This window comes from Pyxicephalus adspersus, chromosome 5, assembly GCF_032062135.1.
Source record: "Pyxicephalus adspersus chromosome 5, UCB_Pads_2.0, whole genome shotgun sequence".
Classification (NCBI taxonomy): Eukaryota; Metazoa; Chordata; class Amphibia; order Anura; family Pyxicephalidae; genus Pyxicephalus; species Pyxicephalus adspersus.
Window position 1 is genome coordinate 48,199,408 of NC_092862.1, and position 20,720 is coordinate 48,220,127.

At 34.8% G+C, this 20,720-nt stretch overlaps 1 protein-coding gene across 10 annotated transcripts in view; it reads left to right on the forward strand.

Annotated features, from left to right (window-relative positions):
- PTPRM (protein tyrosine phosphatase receptor type M) overlaps window positions 1-20,720 on the forward strand; it is a 416,833-nt gene that overhangs the window by 383,914 nt on the left and 12,199 nt on the right. For all 10 annotated transcript variants that reach the window (XM_072411414.1, XM_072411419.1, XM_072411415.1 and 7 more), the window contains 8 exons: window positions 4,805-4,921; window positions 9,049-9,203; window positions 10,777-10,912; window positions 12,308-12,457; window positions 13,121-13,294; window positions 16,372-16,503; window positions 18,933-19,058; window positions 19,808-19,971. In XM_072411414.1, the coding sequence (XP_072267515.1) occupies window positions 4,805-4,921; window positions 9,049-9,203; window positions 10,777-10,912; window positions 12,308-12,457; window positions 13,121-13,294; window positions 16,372-16,503; window positions 18,933-19,058; window positions 19,808-19,971 (1,154 nt within the window). The remainder of the gene's footprint in view (window positions 1-4,804; window positions 4,922-9,048; window positions 9,204-10,776; window positions 10,913-12,307; window positions 12,458-13,120; window positions 13,295-16,371; window positions 16,504-18,932; window positions 19,059-19,807; window positions 19,972-20,720) is intronic.

Sequence of the window (20,720 nt, forward strand, 5' to 3'; positions counted from 1 at the left end):
TATCTTCACAGAACAGCTTAGTTTTACACAGGGTTGGTCATAAGGCCTCTTTGCAGCTGCCACCTGTGGTAGAATTTTCCCCATCAGGGGCCGGTATAACTGTCATTGCTTGTCATTATCTGAAACTTCCTTGACAAGCTACGCATTGCTTACTGTTCCTGACAAATCCAGCAAGGGACCTTTGTCGTACCACTGGCACCTACACACATTACCACACCTGGCATTTAGCTAGGTGCCTTTGAAGATCTGACTTGACACCCCTCAGTTCCTTGGAATCCGTTTTATTACTGTAGGTTTTGTTTCATTAATATATAATTTTATACATTATTATAAAATGCAAATGTCCTTTGTCTTGTAATGTGAATTCATCCGCCAGAAACCATGCAGGGCATCCTCTCTAGCTCCCATCAGAGACTTTTGAGCTGGTAATTTAAGCTAATGATTTCCAAACAACTCAATAGGCTGTGAATGTTTATTTAAAAAGAAAAAACTTAAATGAAGCTCCACAGGCATTTACAAATATTATTAGTTTGTCCTGCACTGCACTGATAAGAAGGGGATAAAATGATTTCATTCATACTAGAGTTCTATATTGAAGAGTAAACACATTAGTTAAATCTTATGAATGAAAAGCTGAAAGCGGTATTGATCTTTGGCTTGCCATTTATTTACCCTATTCTTTTTCTTAAGTCAGCTCCTGGTTCTTATTCTCCCTTTTGTGTTGTGCTCTATCTTCTGTAACAAATTGGAGAGAGAAAAATCAACACAGATGGGATTCTTTTTACACATTTCTATCATTTTCTACCCATTCACTTCATATTATGAGAAAATTGCTTGACTAGTGACAAGAGTAGACAGAGAAAAAATAGCAAGTGTCTGCCCTGGACCATTCCGTTAAAGGTTAATACTATCCTTTGGGTGGAGATGAGAGATAAATTCCAGTATATTACCTGAAGATGACCATACAGGGGCCGATTATGGCAAAAGATCAGATATTCGTTTTTGAAATGATCACTGGGCTTATATGAGAGACCTTGTTTTACTTGAGCAGTTCTCCTGCCAAATGCCATTTTTTAACACACAGAACTTTTTAGCAAGCTGGCTAAGTATTTTTTCTTTCTTGGATTAGTCTAGCCATACATGCAGTGTCAAACTGTGTCTACAGATTTTACAAATATATTACATGATTAAATGTTGAGAGGAATATATCTCACAAAAGTGATATATTACACCTGTAGCTTGTCATGTATTTATTGAAAACTGCACAATGCTTGGCCAATTTTTGTTGTTGGGGTCCATCATTTAGGTAAACCAAGGTTTTACTTCTGAGATTCTTAAAATTCAAGACACCAAAAAGCTAAAAACTTTTTATACCAATGGTGAAACTGTTTTACTCCCTACAAAAGCATAGAGTAACTGTATTTTTTGGGAGTAAAATAGAAACCAGGAGTTGTGGCTTCAGAGAACAAGGCAGTGTGAGATTAGGAAAATGTTGCTCATCAAGAACTATGACATATAAATGTTCACAGCAGCTTTTTGCTTAGCAGATCATAACAAGTAATGACTGTGTAGGCTCTTCGCAATTACAAAATAATGGAACTGTATTGTGATATCACCATATCAAATCACTGTGTTGTACCATGCTATTGGTTACGATAACAAGGAATTATAAGCAGTAATAGGTAGTAGGCTTTTCAAGAAACTTCTTGGACTGTGCTAAAAATGTATAGTGGATTCTATGTAAAGTATATCCAAGATTCCTAATTCCGAAAGCCTAAAGGTTTTGGAAGGAGTAGGAAATGATTAAAACCCCTGTCATGTGTGTGTTAACAGTTGTAAATTATTTGAATGATGCAGGTTTTACATGAACAAAATAATATACCCCATATTTCTTTTTAGCAGAGAAAAGGGACACCTTCTAACACAAAACATGCCAGTCACACACTTGACATGCCCCTATTTGAGGGAGTATATGCCAAAAACAACTGTTTAAACCCATACGTTTATCACCAATATATAATAGATGCAATAATATAGGGTTTGGATGAAAGTTTTGGTGTACTATAATACTTTTGTTAGTTAAATAGTACATTTTGTATAAATGTCCATACATAGGAGTAAAACTAAAAAAGGAAGAAGTATAGAGGGATTTAGTCCTAAAAGAGGTACAGTCCCTACACCTACGACAGAAATCAAAAACAAATTTTGTGACTTAAATGATGCTCATAAAATGCAGTGGTTTACATATAACAATTTTATGATATTGTGGCAATAAGAAATCCGATTTTAAAATACTAAAAATAATACAAACATATGAAAGTGTACAATTTTCAACTTTGCATTAGTTTGAAAAATGTCCCATATTAACCTTATCACAGGGCCATGAAAACATAAACTGGTGTAGGTGTTGATTCTGCATCCTTTATGATTCATTTCACATTGATAAACATTTTAATTTAAACCAAGCTCTTTTACTGTAACAGACTTTAGGCCAGCAATAACATATACAAGCAATCTGTAAACTGTTTATTTCTTTTAAAATAACCTTTTATCAACATATGCACTTACATCTGCCTGTCTATTTTAGAAGTATTCAAGCAGGGTCCAAGAATGAAAACTTACATTTGTATTTCTATTTTTGACATCATTAGTCAACCACAACATATTAAACATATTTTTTGCTATTTTTTGTTTTGTTGGAACAGGAGGTGTGACAACCATACGTGCCACTCTTCAACTTGTTTCACTTACTTGCTCCAATGCAACGACTTCGTAGCTTTGGTTTACTAAGCCAGAACTAGTATATGAAAATGTAAATCAGCGACAGGCTACTTCCATCCTAATCCTAACTTTATCATTAGTTAGGCTGCAATTTTTCTTCTCTGGGGATCCAAAGGGAAACGGTATGCGTCACTGTGCTGAGTACACAGATGCCTTCTCATGATGGACATCTCAAGCATTTTGTTTTTGCTTTGATGAAACGGGCTGCTGTTGTTGTTACAGCTTTAACCTAGATTTGTTGACAGGAAACTTTCATCCATAACCTACTTTAATGAAAGTATGAAATATTACAGAGACGTGAGCACCTAAAGAGCAACCATTTTAAGATTTTTCTCAAGCTGTAGAAAAATAGAAAAACTGTGACATTGGTAGATAGAATTTATCAGTGAAGGCTGGAGTAGACTGTCATCTACGTCAGTATACTTTTCTCAGCAGCAGTTACTGGGTTGGCATATTCAAGACTATTCTTTAGTATGCATGCATTTTAAATTATCTCCTAATTTATCAAGAAAACAAATTTGAGAAGAAATTACCATCTGTAATCACAGTGGTAGCCCAGTGATTCACAGAGGATTTTAAGTCAATATATGTGCTAAGGGATGACATTATCATAATAAATAAATCCAATGCAAAAGATGCAAAATAGTTTTAAAGGGAAATCTAAATGCCTCTAGGTCAGTTTTATTAGACATCTTGTTATAGGTCTCTTTATAAACTTGTTTTTACGTGTTTGTTAATATACTTCATTATTTAGCAAATACTGGATTTACCACTGGGCCTGAAATATTAAAGTTTTCCAAGGCTGAAGAAGATATACTTTCATTAGTGAAGCTGGGTGATCCAGCAAATCTGGAATAGATCTAATCCAGGACTGAAAACATTTGCTAAAAAATAGCAAATGACTGTTAATAAATCCATTCCAGGTTCTGTAATTTCAGAAGAGGAAATCTGGAAACTGTGGATGTACCATATTTTAGGAACAGTAACAATAATAATCTATGTCACAAGACTCTAATATACATTGTATGCTAACTCGACAGGATTTAGGAATTTGAATTGGAGTCACACAGTGGAATAGTTGAAATGTGCCCATATAACTAACCCTTAGACAGTAATTATCCTTTTGTACATAAATCCTAATCATTTTATTTTGCGTGTTTGCATGTTGAAAGTTTGATAGATGTATTAATTTATATCAACTGGTAAGGTAGGAAATTTCAGAAGAGTTTTGTTCCTTTCCTTATTTCCATACATATAAAGAAGAATATGAATATCTTAATACTTGAGTAGAACTAAAGATATTCATCCTTCCAATCTGCAGTTTAGATTTAACAAAACTTGGAAGTCAACAGTTGGCAGCCGCAATCTCCAGACATCTCTGTTCTGACTCTTTTGTGTCCCTGATTCTCCTGCAGCTGCTTCCTGTTTTTTCTTTGAACATATTTATGTGAACAGTTTCAATACATCAAGCACACAAAAACTAAAATATACGTGTTAATAAACAGGCAGCCATACTGAATATTTATATAGCATTTCTCTACAAATTTGCATTATTAACGAGGTTTAGCTGAATACTAAAAATGCTTTAAAAATAAGATTGTTTCTTGTGTCTGTAATCCCTCAAATTCTTGTATTTGCTTCCTTTCACTTTTTAATGATTGCCTATTTTTGGTTGTTTTTTAGTCCACGTTTTTTTTCTTTCAATATAAAAAAATCTCTAAATATCATGGGGTGTTTGGAATGATCCATATCATCTACAGCCAAGTGTTTTTCCACAAAGAATACGATGAATCAGTGACTACCAGGTTATCTCCGACTTAAGATTTGTAACAGTTTAATTAGGAAAATTTGATTATAAGGACACTGTACAAACTTGTTACTTATGTTGAGTGCTCTCCTTGAAAATCAATGAACTTGCTCTTAACATAGGATTGACAGGGTCACTTTTCATTAAAGCTTTGCAAATTGGGTAGTTTAAAAGAAATTACCATTCATTTTCCATTTTTTCCCCATGTTCTTCTAGGTGAAGTGTTGTAAATACTGGCCAGATGACACAGAGATATATAAAGACATTAAAGTGACGTTAATTGAAACAGAGCTACTCGCTGAATATGTAATAAGAACATTTGCAGTGGAAAAAGTAAGTGTTTTTGTTAAATTGTGTACTGGAATTATTCTTGTAGGAGGTGTAGGGAAAGAATTGTTATAGACAAACACTGTCAAAAACTGTTTTGTAGAAATGTTAGAAAGGTAAATTGTATTCTGCCTGTTTAAATCTCTTATGGGCTCTATTGTGGAAATATCTTTATTTGAACCTTTATATCCTTCCAATAACTAAAGCTATTTAAAAGCCAACATTTAAAGTCATACTCATATGATTAATTACATGTGTCTTCCTAACGAGTGATTAACAGATAAACAACAAAAGAGTCACTTTAGTTATGAATTTTTAGGAGAGAGGGAAACACAAAGTGCTCTATTTCTAAAACAGGGAATCTGACATTCCCACAAATATTTCCTGGTGGGCAGTCAGGGAACCCTGTGTGACACCATTGCCTAAAAAAATACATATTTGTTGCAACAATGTAGTTACCCAGAGCAGACCCTCTGGGAGTCAGTTGTAGACAGCACTGTGCTCCTGAAGTCTTTTACCTATGAAAGGGTAGCAAGGAGGTACTCACTTTGCACTTTATTCCCTTTCTGCTTTTTTAGTAATATTCCCTAGAGTTTTCCTTTAATGCTACAATTTAATACTCTAGAACCTGCCACAATAAATAATTATCTTCAAGGTCCACAGACTAAACATTTTTCATAGCTCCTTGCTGCTTTTTTTCACTATAGGGCCTGATATTTATATAGAAATGATCCACAAATACCTGAACAGGCTATTTTTAACGTGCTTGTCGACATCACTCTTACATGAACATTGGCGTTTTTGAGCAGCTTCTTTTGTGATTGGCAAAAGTATTTTAAAGCAGAAAAAGTCTTTTTTGATAAATAAATAGTTTTCTGATTGTAAAAGCATCATCAACATTTTTCTTAATACCAAATGCTTTTTTTTTAGTTGGATGAATCTTTTTTTCGTTTGCCATGACCATTATCTAGATTTTTCACTTCTCATGATTTGATTTACAAAGCCACCATTTCTATAAATTGTTTCAATCTAAAGTTAAAGCTGAACTGCAAGCAAACAGCAGCATACACAAAATAAATACATACATTACCTGCTAAAAAAATTGTAGTTCTGTTCATCCAGTTCTGAGATATACAAACCTCATCACACAGTTCTGTCTGACATGACTTTCTTTGTTGCATTCTTCCAAGTCTGTTAGAATAAAATGAGAAGCGTCAGGCTGATGAGCGTATTTCCCTACCATCAGTGTTATCTCCTCCTATAAGCATATCCCGGTTATTACATGAGCACTGCAGCACAACGGGCTGAGTCTTTTTTTTACTAATTCCTCTCTCTGTCCTTAAACTGCTTCCATTAAAATGACTGTGTCACTTCCCTAAAAATTACAAAAACTAGCCCCTTAGTAATGGAATACTGTAATTATCTACCTGCAAGTCTGAACATTTATGTCTCCCAGCATTGCAGCAAAGTCTTCAGCTTTCAACACTTCTCGTTGTGTAGAATATCTGTGTCTTCTACCTCTTAGGGCAGGATCAAACCTGTACTGAGATTAGGCATTCCTAGGTGGCTTCCAGTGGTTAGCATCAGGTCTGTTGCTTTGTTAAAGCACTGTATATTTTATAACTAGTGCTGCTGCAGGTTTGACAGCGGGCAGCAAGGAGCAGTACTAAACCACACACGGCCTCCCGCCATTATTCTCTATGGGGCTGCCGTGCTGCATGTAGAGGTTAGCTGGCATGAGGAACCACAACCTTATTGCCAGTCTGAAAATAAACCTACTTTGGTCTCTTTCTGCAGGGCTCCAGAGTGATATAATAGGAGGTAGAGGCAACCAGAGTATGCAGCTTACAGACATTAGACACTTCTCGAAGTGTCAAATGCTGAAGACTTTGGCAGAAGGCTGCACCACTGGAAGACAGAGGTGTTTAGACATGCAACCCTACTTAGAGTTATTTACAATGTTCTATCACAGGTTGCTCTTCTCTGGATTCTTTGTGGGAATTTACAGTAATTAAAAAAAAAACAATTGTATTGATGTACCATAAAATACAAAACTGCATTATTTGTATCTTTTATATCTGCCTGGAGTTTAACTTTACAATGGAAAAAGTCAGTATTTCAGACCACCCAGCACTCCCGTACTCTTACCTCTTTATTTTTTATTTTTTTTATTTTCATGTTAGTGTGCATTCAGCATGAGCTTAAATTCAAAGCACTATCCAAGCTTTGTGAAGTTTGCAAATTGCACTGAATAGCATATGTCTGCGTTGATGAGAAAAGTGTGAAGACCTCCAGTTGGAGATGCTTCTTATTAAATCTCATGTAGACTCGATTCATCTGCTGAACAGATGGAGTTCCATTCAATCCCATTAGAAATGGTAGCACTGTATTAAAATGTCTTATTTATTGAGATTTATGATCGTTGCTAGAATATTATCTCTCTGGCAGAGTGTAAGAAATTACTAGAACTGGGGTGAATTTAGTTTATATCTAAAATATGTTTCTGTTTTTAGATGGAACATAGTTTTATTTCTTTTCCGGGTGATTTATCTCTCTCAAAAATTTAACATGTTAGAACCTACAGAATATGAAAATATTTTATTGTCATTAAACAATACCATATTATAATGATAGTGTTGGAGACCACATGTGCTGAATAACAAGTCAAAGTAAAGTTTAGGTTTAATTACAACCATAATACATGTTTTTTAAATGTGCAAGACATCTGACTTAGCCTTTTTTTTAAGTTTAAGTTTTAAATAAAGTCAGTAAGGCGTAGAACATTCTGTTTTTTTAAGTGTTCTGTGGGCCTCTGTTATAGGGATCTCCATTTGCTTTCCCAATGACCAGACATAAGTTAGGAAAAATCTCTGTTACAAATTATCCATCACATCCTGTCTGGTGAAACAGCCGTCAACGTGACAGTAAATGAGAGAAAATCTCACTAATGGAGCTCTGGATAGCAGTAAAAATCAATGTTGATTCTAAGTGTATGGCTGAGCATACACGTCAAGAAAAACTGATCTGCATTTTTGTTCAGAGAGGAAAGTGCAATGCCCATTCTTCTTCTGTTCAGTGGTAGACATCTATGAAAGCTGTATTAGGTGAAAAGGTATTAACATGTAAATCCATATACTTACTTGCATGCTTTATGTATTTAAGGAAATGTTGGCACATTTACATCATTTTGACAAGCACATTACCATTTAGTTCTCATGCTAGCTGAAATGCCACCTTTAATGTATACACAGGAGCCTGTATGCATTGTGGTTAAGAATTTGAAGGCACAATGTAGGTCATATAAGGTGATAAATTATTGGTATGGCCTCTGGTTACAATTAAGGCACTAGAAATACATTTTAGGTTTGAAAACAGAAAACAGAGCTGACAAATTTTATTGATAATTATGCTTGATGAATCCAAAAGTAATTCCCAAACTCAAAGCATGCATTGGACCGGTCAGGCAAGGTATGCATTCAGTGTAAATCTGTAATATGAATGTATTTAATATAAGTAGAAGATGAAGATATTACTGTCTTTATTGAGCTTATTGGCTCAGAAATCATACCCACTAAACATAAAAACACTAATAAGAATCCTACAAATAGCAATACTTTTCTGCTGATGTAGGTCCAGCAATCACTCTGGAGGCTCAAATTGCTAGAGTCAATTTTCTAGCATAAGACAGACTATTAAAAACAAATCCGATGAATAAGGTTGAAAGGTCTTTTTTTTCTATTCCGTATGGAAATAACAGTATATACAATCTATTTAATATGATTAGTATAAAGTATATATATAGTATAAAGTATATATACCAGTATATAAAATAATTAGTAAATACATTCTCCTCTATGTATAGCAACAGATTAGAACATGTACCTGAACCGCCCTGCTGCAACAGCCTAAAGGCCAGTGAGCCAATAAACAATTTAATAATTCTGGACAAGCAGCAAATTCCTTCTAAAGCAGGCCCCCCATCCAATGCATAGCCAATGACTCCAATCGCTGCTCCCTGTTACTGTTCCCAAAAATAATAACTGTTTGTTGTTAGAATCACCTAAATATCATATTTGCTACAGAGATGTTTTTTTCCAAACTCTAATTTTTTTTTCATTGTGTCTACTGAACAGAGGGGCGTACATGAAATACGGGAAATTCGCCAGTTTCACTTCACAGGTTGGCCAGACCATGGTGTACCGTACCATGCAACAGGACTTCTAGGGTTTGTACGGCAAGTTAAAGCAAAGAGTCCACCCAATGCTGGCCCACTGGTTGTACACTGCAGGTAAGCTACGTTATCCTTATGTGTAGTATTAAGGGGATGCAAAATGGTATAGAGAAATAGAAATAAATAATACAGTGGTACCTCAGTATAAGTCTGCTATGGCATAAGTCCAGCTTGGTCCTGTTTGGACACAATTGGCAAAATTTTGCTTGGTATAAGACGTTGTTTGGAAGAAGACTTGTATGCTAGAACTTGTATGGGTCACAATGATTCATAACACAGCACGCTACCCTTATGTACCTCTCTTGAGACAAAGCCACGACTGCCCTTGAGCGTCAGTACGCCAGTTGCTACCATTCAGTGAACAACCCGCGCTATAACTCTCTGTGAATTACATAAATCTCCTCCCTTCTCAGCACCATCCTAGTAGGCACTCAACTCCTCTCAGTAAGGTAAAGTGAGGTTACATTTTCATTTATTTCATCTAAGTACTTTTGTACTTATGTACTTAAGTATTAAGCAGTGTTTAAATTATTTTATATAACCCCATCAATGAATAATATACCTATAACTATTGGATTTTTTTATGGGAATGGATTAATCATTTTCCTTTTATTTCTTATAGGAAAAAATTGTTTGGTATAAGTCCAAGGATCTGGAATGGATTAAGGACTTATACCAAGGTACCACTGTATTTAACTTAAGACATTGAAGTTAGGAAATTGCATTTCCCCAAAAACATTAATATGTTATGACCTTTGAAAACCTGATGTGACTAAGATTTACTTTTAAATGGCAACTACACATCATTTGTTATTTCCGTGTCCATAGCAGCTACATTTTTGTTAGTATTAACCCTACTTTCTGGCAACTCCTGTTATAGTCTGCAAACCTATGTTCCAGTCCCATGCATTTATCAAAGTTGTGGAACACGGAAAGTTGCTCTTACTGAAATGTTTAGGTTTTAGTTGCAGTCAAATACAAACATTACCAACCTAATTACTAATTAGCTCCAAATCAGAGCAAAGAGACACACAGAAAACTCATGTACATAACCCAACAAAAAATGTCCTATCTGGCCGTGTGTATTTTCCATTAGTGAATATTTTAGAAAATGTATAGGGTGAGCCAACTGTCTTTTCATTGATTTTAAGGATGTACATGTGGGTTGCATGCATGTTCATGTTAGGAATATGAAAAGGAAGGAGTAGAGCACATGTTGATGTCCCGGCTTTATCTTATATAGGAGGACAGAAGACAAGATTTCTTTAATGTTTCTCAACACTTTCTTCCCCAACATTTGTCAGGCTGGACTCTTAGCAGCTATATACAGACCTGAGATCATCATCTTATGCCTGGGAAGTCTTTTGTTTTCTTCCTTACAGTACAAATAAAGCTGCGATAAAGAAAACAAGGCATTGACAGATGTCAAGCGTTACTCTTATCATGTATGATATGTAAACTTTGCTAGATGGGTAATACAATGAAGGTAAAATGATTTTAGATGCCGAGGGTTACAGAACATCTCCTTTATAAAACAGTGTTATTTTGTAATACAAGAAAAGTAGGCATATTCATGATAGTCTAACTGATTTGCAATTAAAGTAATAATGAATTTATGTTATTATTTCAGTGCTGGAGCTGGCAGAACAGGCTGCTTTATTGTCATAGACATCATGTTGGATATGGCAGAAAGAGAAGGAGTTGTAGATATTTACAACTGTGTAAGGGAACTTCGCTCTCGTAGAGTGAATATGGTTCAAACAGAGGTAATTACACAAGAAAACTGAAAACTTGCTTTTTGTGAATAACCATACAATGCTCAAACATCAGCCATGTACTTATTAACAGTATAGGAAGGCTGGACTGTAAAAAAAAATAAAAAACTGGAGCAAAGAGAATGTTGGAGGTGTTTGGCATTACAACAAATTGTATTTTATTGTTTAACATCTAATCATTTTTGTAAGGTCAAGGCTCCACTGTGTTTAAAATATAAACACATTTATAAAAAAGTAGGAGGTGTTTACTGCAACCTACATGTCATTTGTATAATGGTAACTAAGAGCAAAAATGTCCATTTATTATTATTTATTATTACAAAAGGTGCACTACATGACCATTGTTTACTGAATAGGGGGGTACATTCACCATAATGCTTTCCAATATATCTAATCTAATATAATATGTTATATAATATATATATATATATATATATATATATATATATATATATATTTATATTTATATTTATTATATATATAATATATACATTATTTGTGCTCTATTAGGAGATATTAAATTAAAAACACACATGATCTGTGTAGTTCATTTTTCTTTCCCCAAATCATTTAATTAATCACATTCATCCTTTAAGCTTTAAAATATGATAGTTTGAAAATAAAATCTGCTGGAACAGGTTCAGGCATCAGTTTAATTAAATATATTTAAAAACAAAATCAACCTCATTATAGCAGAAACAGATGATCTATTTCAGATGCCTTGGCCTTGATTTAATAAAGCTCTCCAAGGCTTGAGAGGATACACCATGATCAGTGAAGCTGGGTGATCCAGCAAACTTGGAATGGATGTCCTAAAAGTCATTAGCTATTTGTTAGCAAATGTTTTCAATTCTGGACAAAATCTATTCCAGGTTTGCTGGATCACCCAGCTTCACTGATTTATTAGAGCTATGTTCCAATGTTACAGAACTCCAAGAGCTCTCTGATTACATTTATTACAGGAGGGAGAGTGTGTGATATGTAAAGTGTAATATGTACAGCTATACAAGAAACATCTTTATATGAGTTTTAACTCACGTCAAGGGCCAACTACACTATTTGATATTTTGTTCAGTTTCAGCTTCTGCCTCCAAATAGGCTTACACTCTTTCTTTAGCCATGCACACAGTAGAACCAATCTAGTAGATTTATCCTGGTAGGATATGTTTGTATTGAGAGACTAATGGGTGTACACAAAAAAACTCCACATATACACAGAGGAAATTTACAGTCTCTGATGCAGATGAATCCTTTAGTTGTAATTAAGTGGATCTTGGTAATGCAAGGCCAGAAGCTGCTTTTGTTCAACCACCGTCTTACACTATAAATAACATGAGCCACTGTCTAATTGGAATCATTAATGTGTGCCTATATTTCCTATTTCAGGAGCAGTATGTGTTCATCCATGATGCTATATTAGAAGCCTGTCTATGTGGGGACACATCAATTTCAGCATCCCAAGTGAGATCCGTGTATTATGAAATGAATAAAGTGGACCCACAGACAAACTCCAGTCAAATAAAAGAGGAATTTAGAGTAAGTCGGTTCATTTAGTAGATATTGATAGGTGACGATGTATTTTTTGAACCCACATAAAAATATAAAAAATACTACCAGGAATGTATTCAGCACACACAAAATATATCCAGTTTATACATTTATCAAAGACACAAAAATATTCTTTGGTGGGTATTGACATACATAATTCCAGAGTGCTTCCAATGGTGACAATATATGGCCCAGTATAAGTAAGAGGTGCAGTCAATTCAAGCATTTCTGGAAATAAAAGGGGTGCATAGTGGGTAATGTCAGTGCCAAGAATACCGTTCATTTGCATGTGTAACATGTATTTGTTATCACCTATACAAATATTCAACCATGATGATATTGATGGTTTAGAGAAAAGGTCGCAGTACTAAGTTTACAGTATGCTCAGCCCTCCCACTTGATATTATCTATGTGAGATGTGCTCATACATGGCAAACTAAGTGTTGGAGTATGAAAACTAGCTGTCACAATTAGCAGAACCCCAAGTACAAGCTAAAAAAAGCTTTCCATCCTAATATATCAAAATATAGACCTGTCTCTTGCACATTTGTCTCTTGAACATGATTTTTTGCATAAGAACCTTGAAAATGTTTCCAACCACTGACTGTAAGTTATCCTTAACATGTTGTGTTAATATTTCTGTACTTGCAGACATTGAATATGGTGACACCCACACTACGAGTGGAAGACTGCAGTATAGCACTATTACCCAGAAATCATGAAAAGAACAGATGTATGGACGTCTTACCTCCAGACAGATGCCTCCCCTTCCTCATAACAATAGACGGCGAGAGTAGTAACTACATCAACGCAGCATTGATGGATGTAAGATCAGTTTTACGGTTCATACTAATGAGAATATAATCTGTAATCCAACAAAATGAAAACTCCCAAACTATAAAAAAAGCAGCCTGCAGCACAATAAAGCACTCGTCAGGGTACACTTAACCAATAGCAAATGACAGATATTGCTCATGAAGAGAATGTCAACTAATATTCTACAGCACTATTGCAGACTTGATAAAGTGTAGAACTTTACACCATCGCTAGATTATTTCCCTTGATATTGTGCCTATGCACTAATGGACATAGTAAACATTCATTTTTTTGTAATATTACTTGTCTCAGAGCAGTTTCTTCTGGATTTCTGTACAAGGAGAAATTTATTACCATTTAAACTCAATTTCAAAGACATCCATGAATAACCATAACCTTTATAGTGCTACAAACTAAATGTTCATTTTAGCTTTTTTGGTGTGGGGAAGGGGGTGTGTTTTTTTTTTTGCACTACTGCAATAATTAGAATGTTTATTCATCTTCCTATATATTTAAAAGTTTGCCAACACTGATTTAATTAGGAAACTTTTCTACCCCATCGTGTCTTTGCTGTTATTGCAAGACTGAATTTTATCCTGATAGGATGTTAAAATCATGTTTGGGAATTCCGCTGCTGGCAACACTTTGCAAAAGGAAAAATGAATAAAAAAAAACTGCCTCTATTTGCAAAGGAAGTTGCCCCTTTATTGGTCATAATGCTACAAAGCTTATTAGGGAACAAAATTTAGGAAACTGTGCAAGTTTAGTTTGAACAATAGGGGGCATTGCCATAGAATAATGTGAGATGATTTTTATTGTTCATGTTGCACAACAGAATTGCTCTTGAGCTAGGCCTAATTAAAATGTAAAATTACTGAATTTTGATTATTTTATTTTAATGCACCAACTTATTTTAGGCTTTTATGCAAATTCAGTTGAGTTAATAAGTACCCTTATTGAATTGATGGATTCTCATATTAATTTCTGCCATAGAGTCAGAATACTATATTGAATTTCTTGGATTATCTGAATTTTTTTTACTGAATATAATGCTGAAGCATTATATAGCTAAATACGTTGGCCCTTTCCACCTTTCTTTCCTTCTCTTGTATTTACGATTGTTACGGTCTACCACTTGAATGGTCATTATGTTTATTTCTGTATACTGTATGGTTCCTTTGAACCTTCCCAATAAAAATTAAATAAAAAACAGTAAATATGTTTGGCCCAAAAGAAGGCCTTTCTTCCACTGTGCATTTCATTGTGCTGCAGGAAATTTTCAACTATTTTACCAGTATTAAAAAGTAAATAGAAGTTTGAGGTTATAATGAAAACTCAGTGTTTGACTAAGCCTTGTCTGTTTTGTAACATTGGAAATTTTCTTATCACCTATTGACAAATAAGACCCATGTCTCTCTTTTTTCTTGCTTGATTGCTAAAAGCACCAATCAATCTGAACTCCACCAATGGACTGTAATGGTTCCCATCAGGAATCACATTTTACAGTTTTTATATAGTCAATATTTGATGTATTGTTAATTTTGGACTGGAATTATACTGCTTTTTAAGTAATTTAATTGATGCAAATATAAAATATTGTCTATGAATACCTCAGATTTAGCACTTTCAGTCAACACTCAGGAGAGTACTTAACATTTTACAATTATGCTGTGAATAGCTTGTAATTAATTCTGTTCAGTCCTAAACACAACATACACATAGCCGAATAGATGAGAGGAGCATCAATTCCTCCCTGTATCTGGTTTATATGATCTTTATGACCCCTATATACAGATATCAGTATTTTTCACATGCACTTAGTTTACTTTTTGTGAAGTATACCTTCTCTGTAAATATCAAACACATAGTGAATCATGTGATTGCAGCTTAACACATAAGTCACACAGTCATGATCAAAAGGTTCATTTGTTTGATGCAGGATCAAAGTGACCATCAGTTCTAGACACAGTACTTGCAGCATTTCAACAACTGATGACCTCCTGAGATTTTCACATACTACTGTTTCAAATTTTACAGGGAATAAAGTGAAAATCCCAAAATATCCAATGAACAGCAATTACATGCAGATAAAAAAACTTTGGTAATGAGTAAGGTTAAGTGGAAAATAGACAAACTTTTTCACAATGATAGGAACTAACTACCTATCTACTACAGCACTGGTGTGCAAAAAGGCTTCTCTGAATGTATTACACAGGGAACCCTGAAGAAGATGGGCTACTAAATCAAGATACCATAGTGTGTTCCACCCCTGTCAGCTAAGTACAGGAAATTAGGCTACAGTAATCAAGGAATTATCAAAAACAGAAAGGTAAAGACTGGAAAATGGTGCAGGTTTACTACAGTATGATAATGGTTAGGTCAGAATATGCCATGCACGTTATTAAACCTCTGGAAAAGCAGTGGAATTGGAGTTTCACAGAATGATTGAGTAGCCAATAAATCTACAGGAACTGGCTGCTATTATGGAATGACATGTGAACCATTTCCAGCACCTTGTAGAATCCATGCCGTGACAAATTCAGATATACCTAATAAATACCTAATAAAATGAAAACTGAGTGCACTATTAGTGATCTACTAACACGGCAAGCAAACTGGTGTAAGTTACAGTAGATGAGATTTTCTAGAACTCAGCCTGTGAACTTTTCCCAGTGTCTACATTTAATATGTATCAATGTTTTAAGCTAACCTTCATCTCACTTTCATAATGTGAGCTCAGAGTAATTTAAAATCCTTCCTAAATATATATCTGTCAGAAGTACCACAACGACTCAATTCCTAGTCATAGCCTCGAAAAAAAATTCTATGTTGTTATCATGGAAAGATAAAATGTTTTAAACGTCAAATGTATTTCTTTTGTGAAGGAATTCAAGGGCAGCCAAAGGTTGTTACAACAGGCAGGCACATAGGTGGCATTTATTACATACAAGAAAAAGGGAAGAATCCAAAGGGGCCTTGGGCGTTTTGTTAATGCTAACAATGTCTTGGTTTGTGACATTCTGCTTCGAAATGTGTTTGATTCCTTGATTCTTTGCTATCATTATAATTTGTTCTCCTTTCTTTAGAGCTATGTGCAGCCTTCAGCTTTCATCGTTACACAGCATCCGTTGCCGAACACAGTAAAAGACTTCTGGAGACTGGTCCTTGACTACCACTGTACATCAATAGTAATGCTAAATGATGTAGACCCAGCACAGGTAGGTTTGGTTAAAAACCATTACAATACTGTCAGTGCAATGTATTTTTAAGTACACAATGCTTAACAGAGAATTATTCATGTCCAATGACCCAAAACGTCCATGTTTGAGGGCTTCCATATCCAAACAATGAAGCATCCTAATCCTTAATGTGGACAATCACTGCCTGCAGCAACTCCTTTTATTCCTATGTTATCCCTTGCAGCATCTGCACACAATAAAAGTATCTTACCTTTTTAGCTTTTTTTTTTCTGGTTGGCTAAAGGGTACTGGTGGATCATATATCCACATGAAGCATATAGCTGTAATGACAAGCTTTTAAAGCATATGTAAACCCCAAAACAGAAATGTATTAAATTGCAGCTAACCAATCTTTAGATAGGATGGCTGCATTAGTTTGATATTTGGAGTTTTGTTAGTTGACTTTGGAAATATAAGAATAATACACTCCCTGTGCCCTGCGTGGCTACACTTTTTTTTATCAATGTATCTGTGGAGGGGTGCAGGTTGTCACCTAGGTTGAACTAAATTATTTTTACTCTACATGTGTGTATCCACCTCTTTTTACATTCCAGTTTTGGAAAACTAGTGTATTTTTTTGTTGTCTTATACCCAATATAAAGGAATATAAAATTATAATTGCATTTTTTGAAACAAGGTAGTGAGTCTACTTTCACCTCTTGGTTGTCTTGGCTGACGTTGGTGACTGCATCATTACTAATGGCTCTTTAAAAAGAATACTGCACACTTGTATGTAGTGAGCGTTACAGTACCTGTAAATAATTTGGCAGCGTAATGCACTTCTAAACGTTTTATCACTGCTGGCAAAAAGTCTAGCAGATGATCCAAGTGATTCCATTTTTACTTTCGCTATGATGAACATAGAAAGTGACAAACAAGTTAACAGTCTGAAATGTTTACTCTCTGTGCTATGTGCTCTGTGGAAGCCCTGGAGATGTGAATGTGCCGGAGCAAGCATTTAACACTGTGCCATTTTACAGACTGGAAACTAACAAACCTACAAGAGAATGGATGAATAAACACACATCAAAGTATTCTGCAATTTTTCTACAAGATACATATGTAACAGTACTGAAATCCCATTTACATTACATCTAAGTGCATTTCTTTCCCACAGTTAAATGGCTGACCTTTTTAGTGCCCACAAACAGATTGTACGGGTCCATATGTATTTTTGAGTACACTGATTCTATCCATGTAACTGGATAATTTGTTCTGCACAATTTAACCTCAGCATGAGGAAAATGTTTTGGAACTTTGAACTTGTCCTGCGTAAATTTTTATGTTGTAGCAATTTATGGTCAGAACTAGTGAGATTCTATGCTGTGATAACAATCAGCTAGAATATTTGTTTTTTAAAAATATTCACTGTATATTACAAGCCATTTTTGTTTCTTTTCTTTATATGCATTACCTTCTCATTCTCATATTTAACAAAAAAGTGTGCATAATTTATTTATTGTATAAAGTTGGAAGATTTTCAAAGCACCGTCAGTTTATCTTTTGTTGTTTGTTGGCGAGCTTTCCCTGCAATTCCTGTACTAGAGATTTAACAGAAAATAAGTAGAAATCTCTCCAAAGTGAACTGACTTCCCTAACTTATTAAATTGTCCTAAAAAAAAAATCCTCTGCTTTTGTTCTGGTGACGAATCCAACCTTAGTAGGCCTGCCCAATCTTTTGTTTAATATACCTTTATTGAACACTTAACAATCATGCATTGCTCACTTCAGGACAGGAGAATGTCAAAATATACCTTTAAAAATATTATTAACTAATCTGCTTTAGGGTAGACATCAGATGAGTGTTGACATACCACTAAATTCAGAATTTGGAAAAGAATAGGATGTCTTAGGGTACTATAGAATTTTATTTGACATCACCAGATGTCATTCTTGAGGAAGTTGATAACATCTGAGTTGACGTTTCTAAACACATCACTCCAACAGTGGAGCTAGGAATGTCTTTTAAATAGGGGGAAATGCATATATTGTTATCTTTAAAAAGCCTAGTTTGAATAATTGGTAGAAGTAATGTAGACACAACTAGATACAGTATATGAAGTCATGACTTGTTTTAGCTCCTCTTTTTTTTCTGGCTTCTCTAATCGTTTCATATTGCAAACATTGGTTTACTACATTGGTTCAGCTGTAACTGCAGAGACTTGGAGGAAAAAAATCTATCATGTCAACTGCCATGGTGGCTATTATACCATTTAATGCTGGCAAATGACTGCTGTACCTTCTTTTACCAATATTTTGGAACAGAACCATTTTATGTTTGCTAGACTGATCCCGTTTACATCTTTTTATACATTTAAATTTATTGTAAAACATGACATTATATTAACATATAGTTGTGTCTGTATGCATGCATAGATATGTTAATATATCCATTTTTTTCTCCTCAGTTGTGTCCGCAGTATTGGCCAGAAAATGGAGTTCATAGACACGGTCCTATTCAGGTGGAGTTCGTATCTGCAGACTTAGAAGAAGACATAATCAGCCGAATATTTAGAATATATAATGCTGCAAGGGTATGTTCTGCCATCCTTATTCTTGCTGCAATAATTAGAAACTGTAACAAGTATGTAGGCAATGAAGTCAGACTGTTGCTTTGTATATATGTTCGAGATCCCTGTATATTAGGTAGAAAAACATGGATGATGATAAAAGTCCAAGAGATTGCAACTCTTACAACAGGCTGGCATTGGCAGCTCCCATATCTGTTCTGCAAATGTCCATTTAACAACAATTTCAGGTTGAGTGCTGTGTTAATTATACCAAAATAACTGCAATGCTGGAAGTAGTATAAACATAGGTCGTATTTATCAAGTAATTATAATTAGGCAAATACATTATTAAACTAATTTCTCTGCTGCTTTAAAGTAATAATACAACAGAATAATACCTGCCCCTGACCACTTCTTAATTATTGGTTGTTATCAAATCTGTCAAATCTTGGATAGCAATTCTGACTCCAGACAGGGTTCTTAGAGTCACATAAAAAATGTCTAATTTTTTACTTATAGACTAAGACTGGCAGGCAGCCTGAATTTCATATACATATGTCACTAATTTGTATGATAAATGCCCCTCTGTCTATAAAGGCTTTTACTTAGTACCTAGTAGTTTTATACATTTTTCCACTTTTTGATTTTTAGTTTACAAAATCATAATTGTATTCTGTATTCTAGTTGAGATTTAAGAATTTGTAGAAGTAGAAACAATTAGTAGTTGTCAGTTATTGACTGATTACATCCTCTAATCTCTTCTTTGGTTTTAGCCTCAAGATGGATACCGCATGGTGCAGCAGTTCCAGTTCTTGGGCTGGCCAATGTATAGAGATACTCCAGTGTCTAAAAGATCTTTTCTAAAGCTCATTCGGCAAGTGGATAAATGGCAAGAGGAATATAATGGAGGAGAAGGTCGAACAGTTGTGCACTGCTTGTAAGTTACCCAGTTAAATATTTAGTGGTTTAGCAACATCATGAAAGGTATACCCTTATACCAACTAGGAAGAAATTCCCATGTCAATATAAATGAATATTGAAGTCTGAGTTACTGTGGCGACAGGCTTTGGGACAGTCTGTTCATCCTAAATGTATTGTCAGAAAAAGTAAGCAAAAAGAGTAAAAAACAGAAATAAGAATTAGCTTAGTATGAAATGCAAACATGTATTTTGTTCTAAGGCTGATACTTACTAAAGCAACCATAAAAGTTCACTAAAAAAAAAAAGAAATGAAACATAATAAAACATTGCTGTTAATTTTTTTTTTATGGTTCAACATGATTACCCAACATACTGGTGACGGCAAGGTCTTTGGCTGACTTTGTTAAGTAAGGAGGTAGTTGAAACATGGAAATGTTTCCCGTCTTTTCATTTGATATAGAATGGCATGCATTAGGAGTAATATAACAAATCTTGATGGATCTCTTTATTTGGAGTAGCCAGCCTCCATTAGTCTGTATATTTTCTTTTTGTGTTATGCACTGCTTTGTATGATTGGCCTGTAAGCTGAAAAGAAAAAAAGGTAGGTGACCTTCATGTACACCTGGAAGCTATGTATTGTGAGGCTAGCTCCTGTTTTCATTGGTAGTAAGGGAGGTTTTGGGGAGGTCATCAGCAGCAGTATACTTAGCATAGCATAGCTTAATAGTTCCATAGCTCCCATATGAAATCGAGCAATACCTTAACA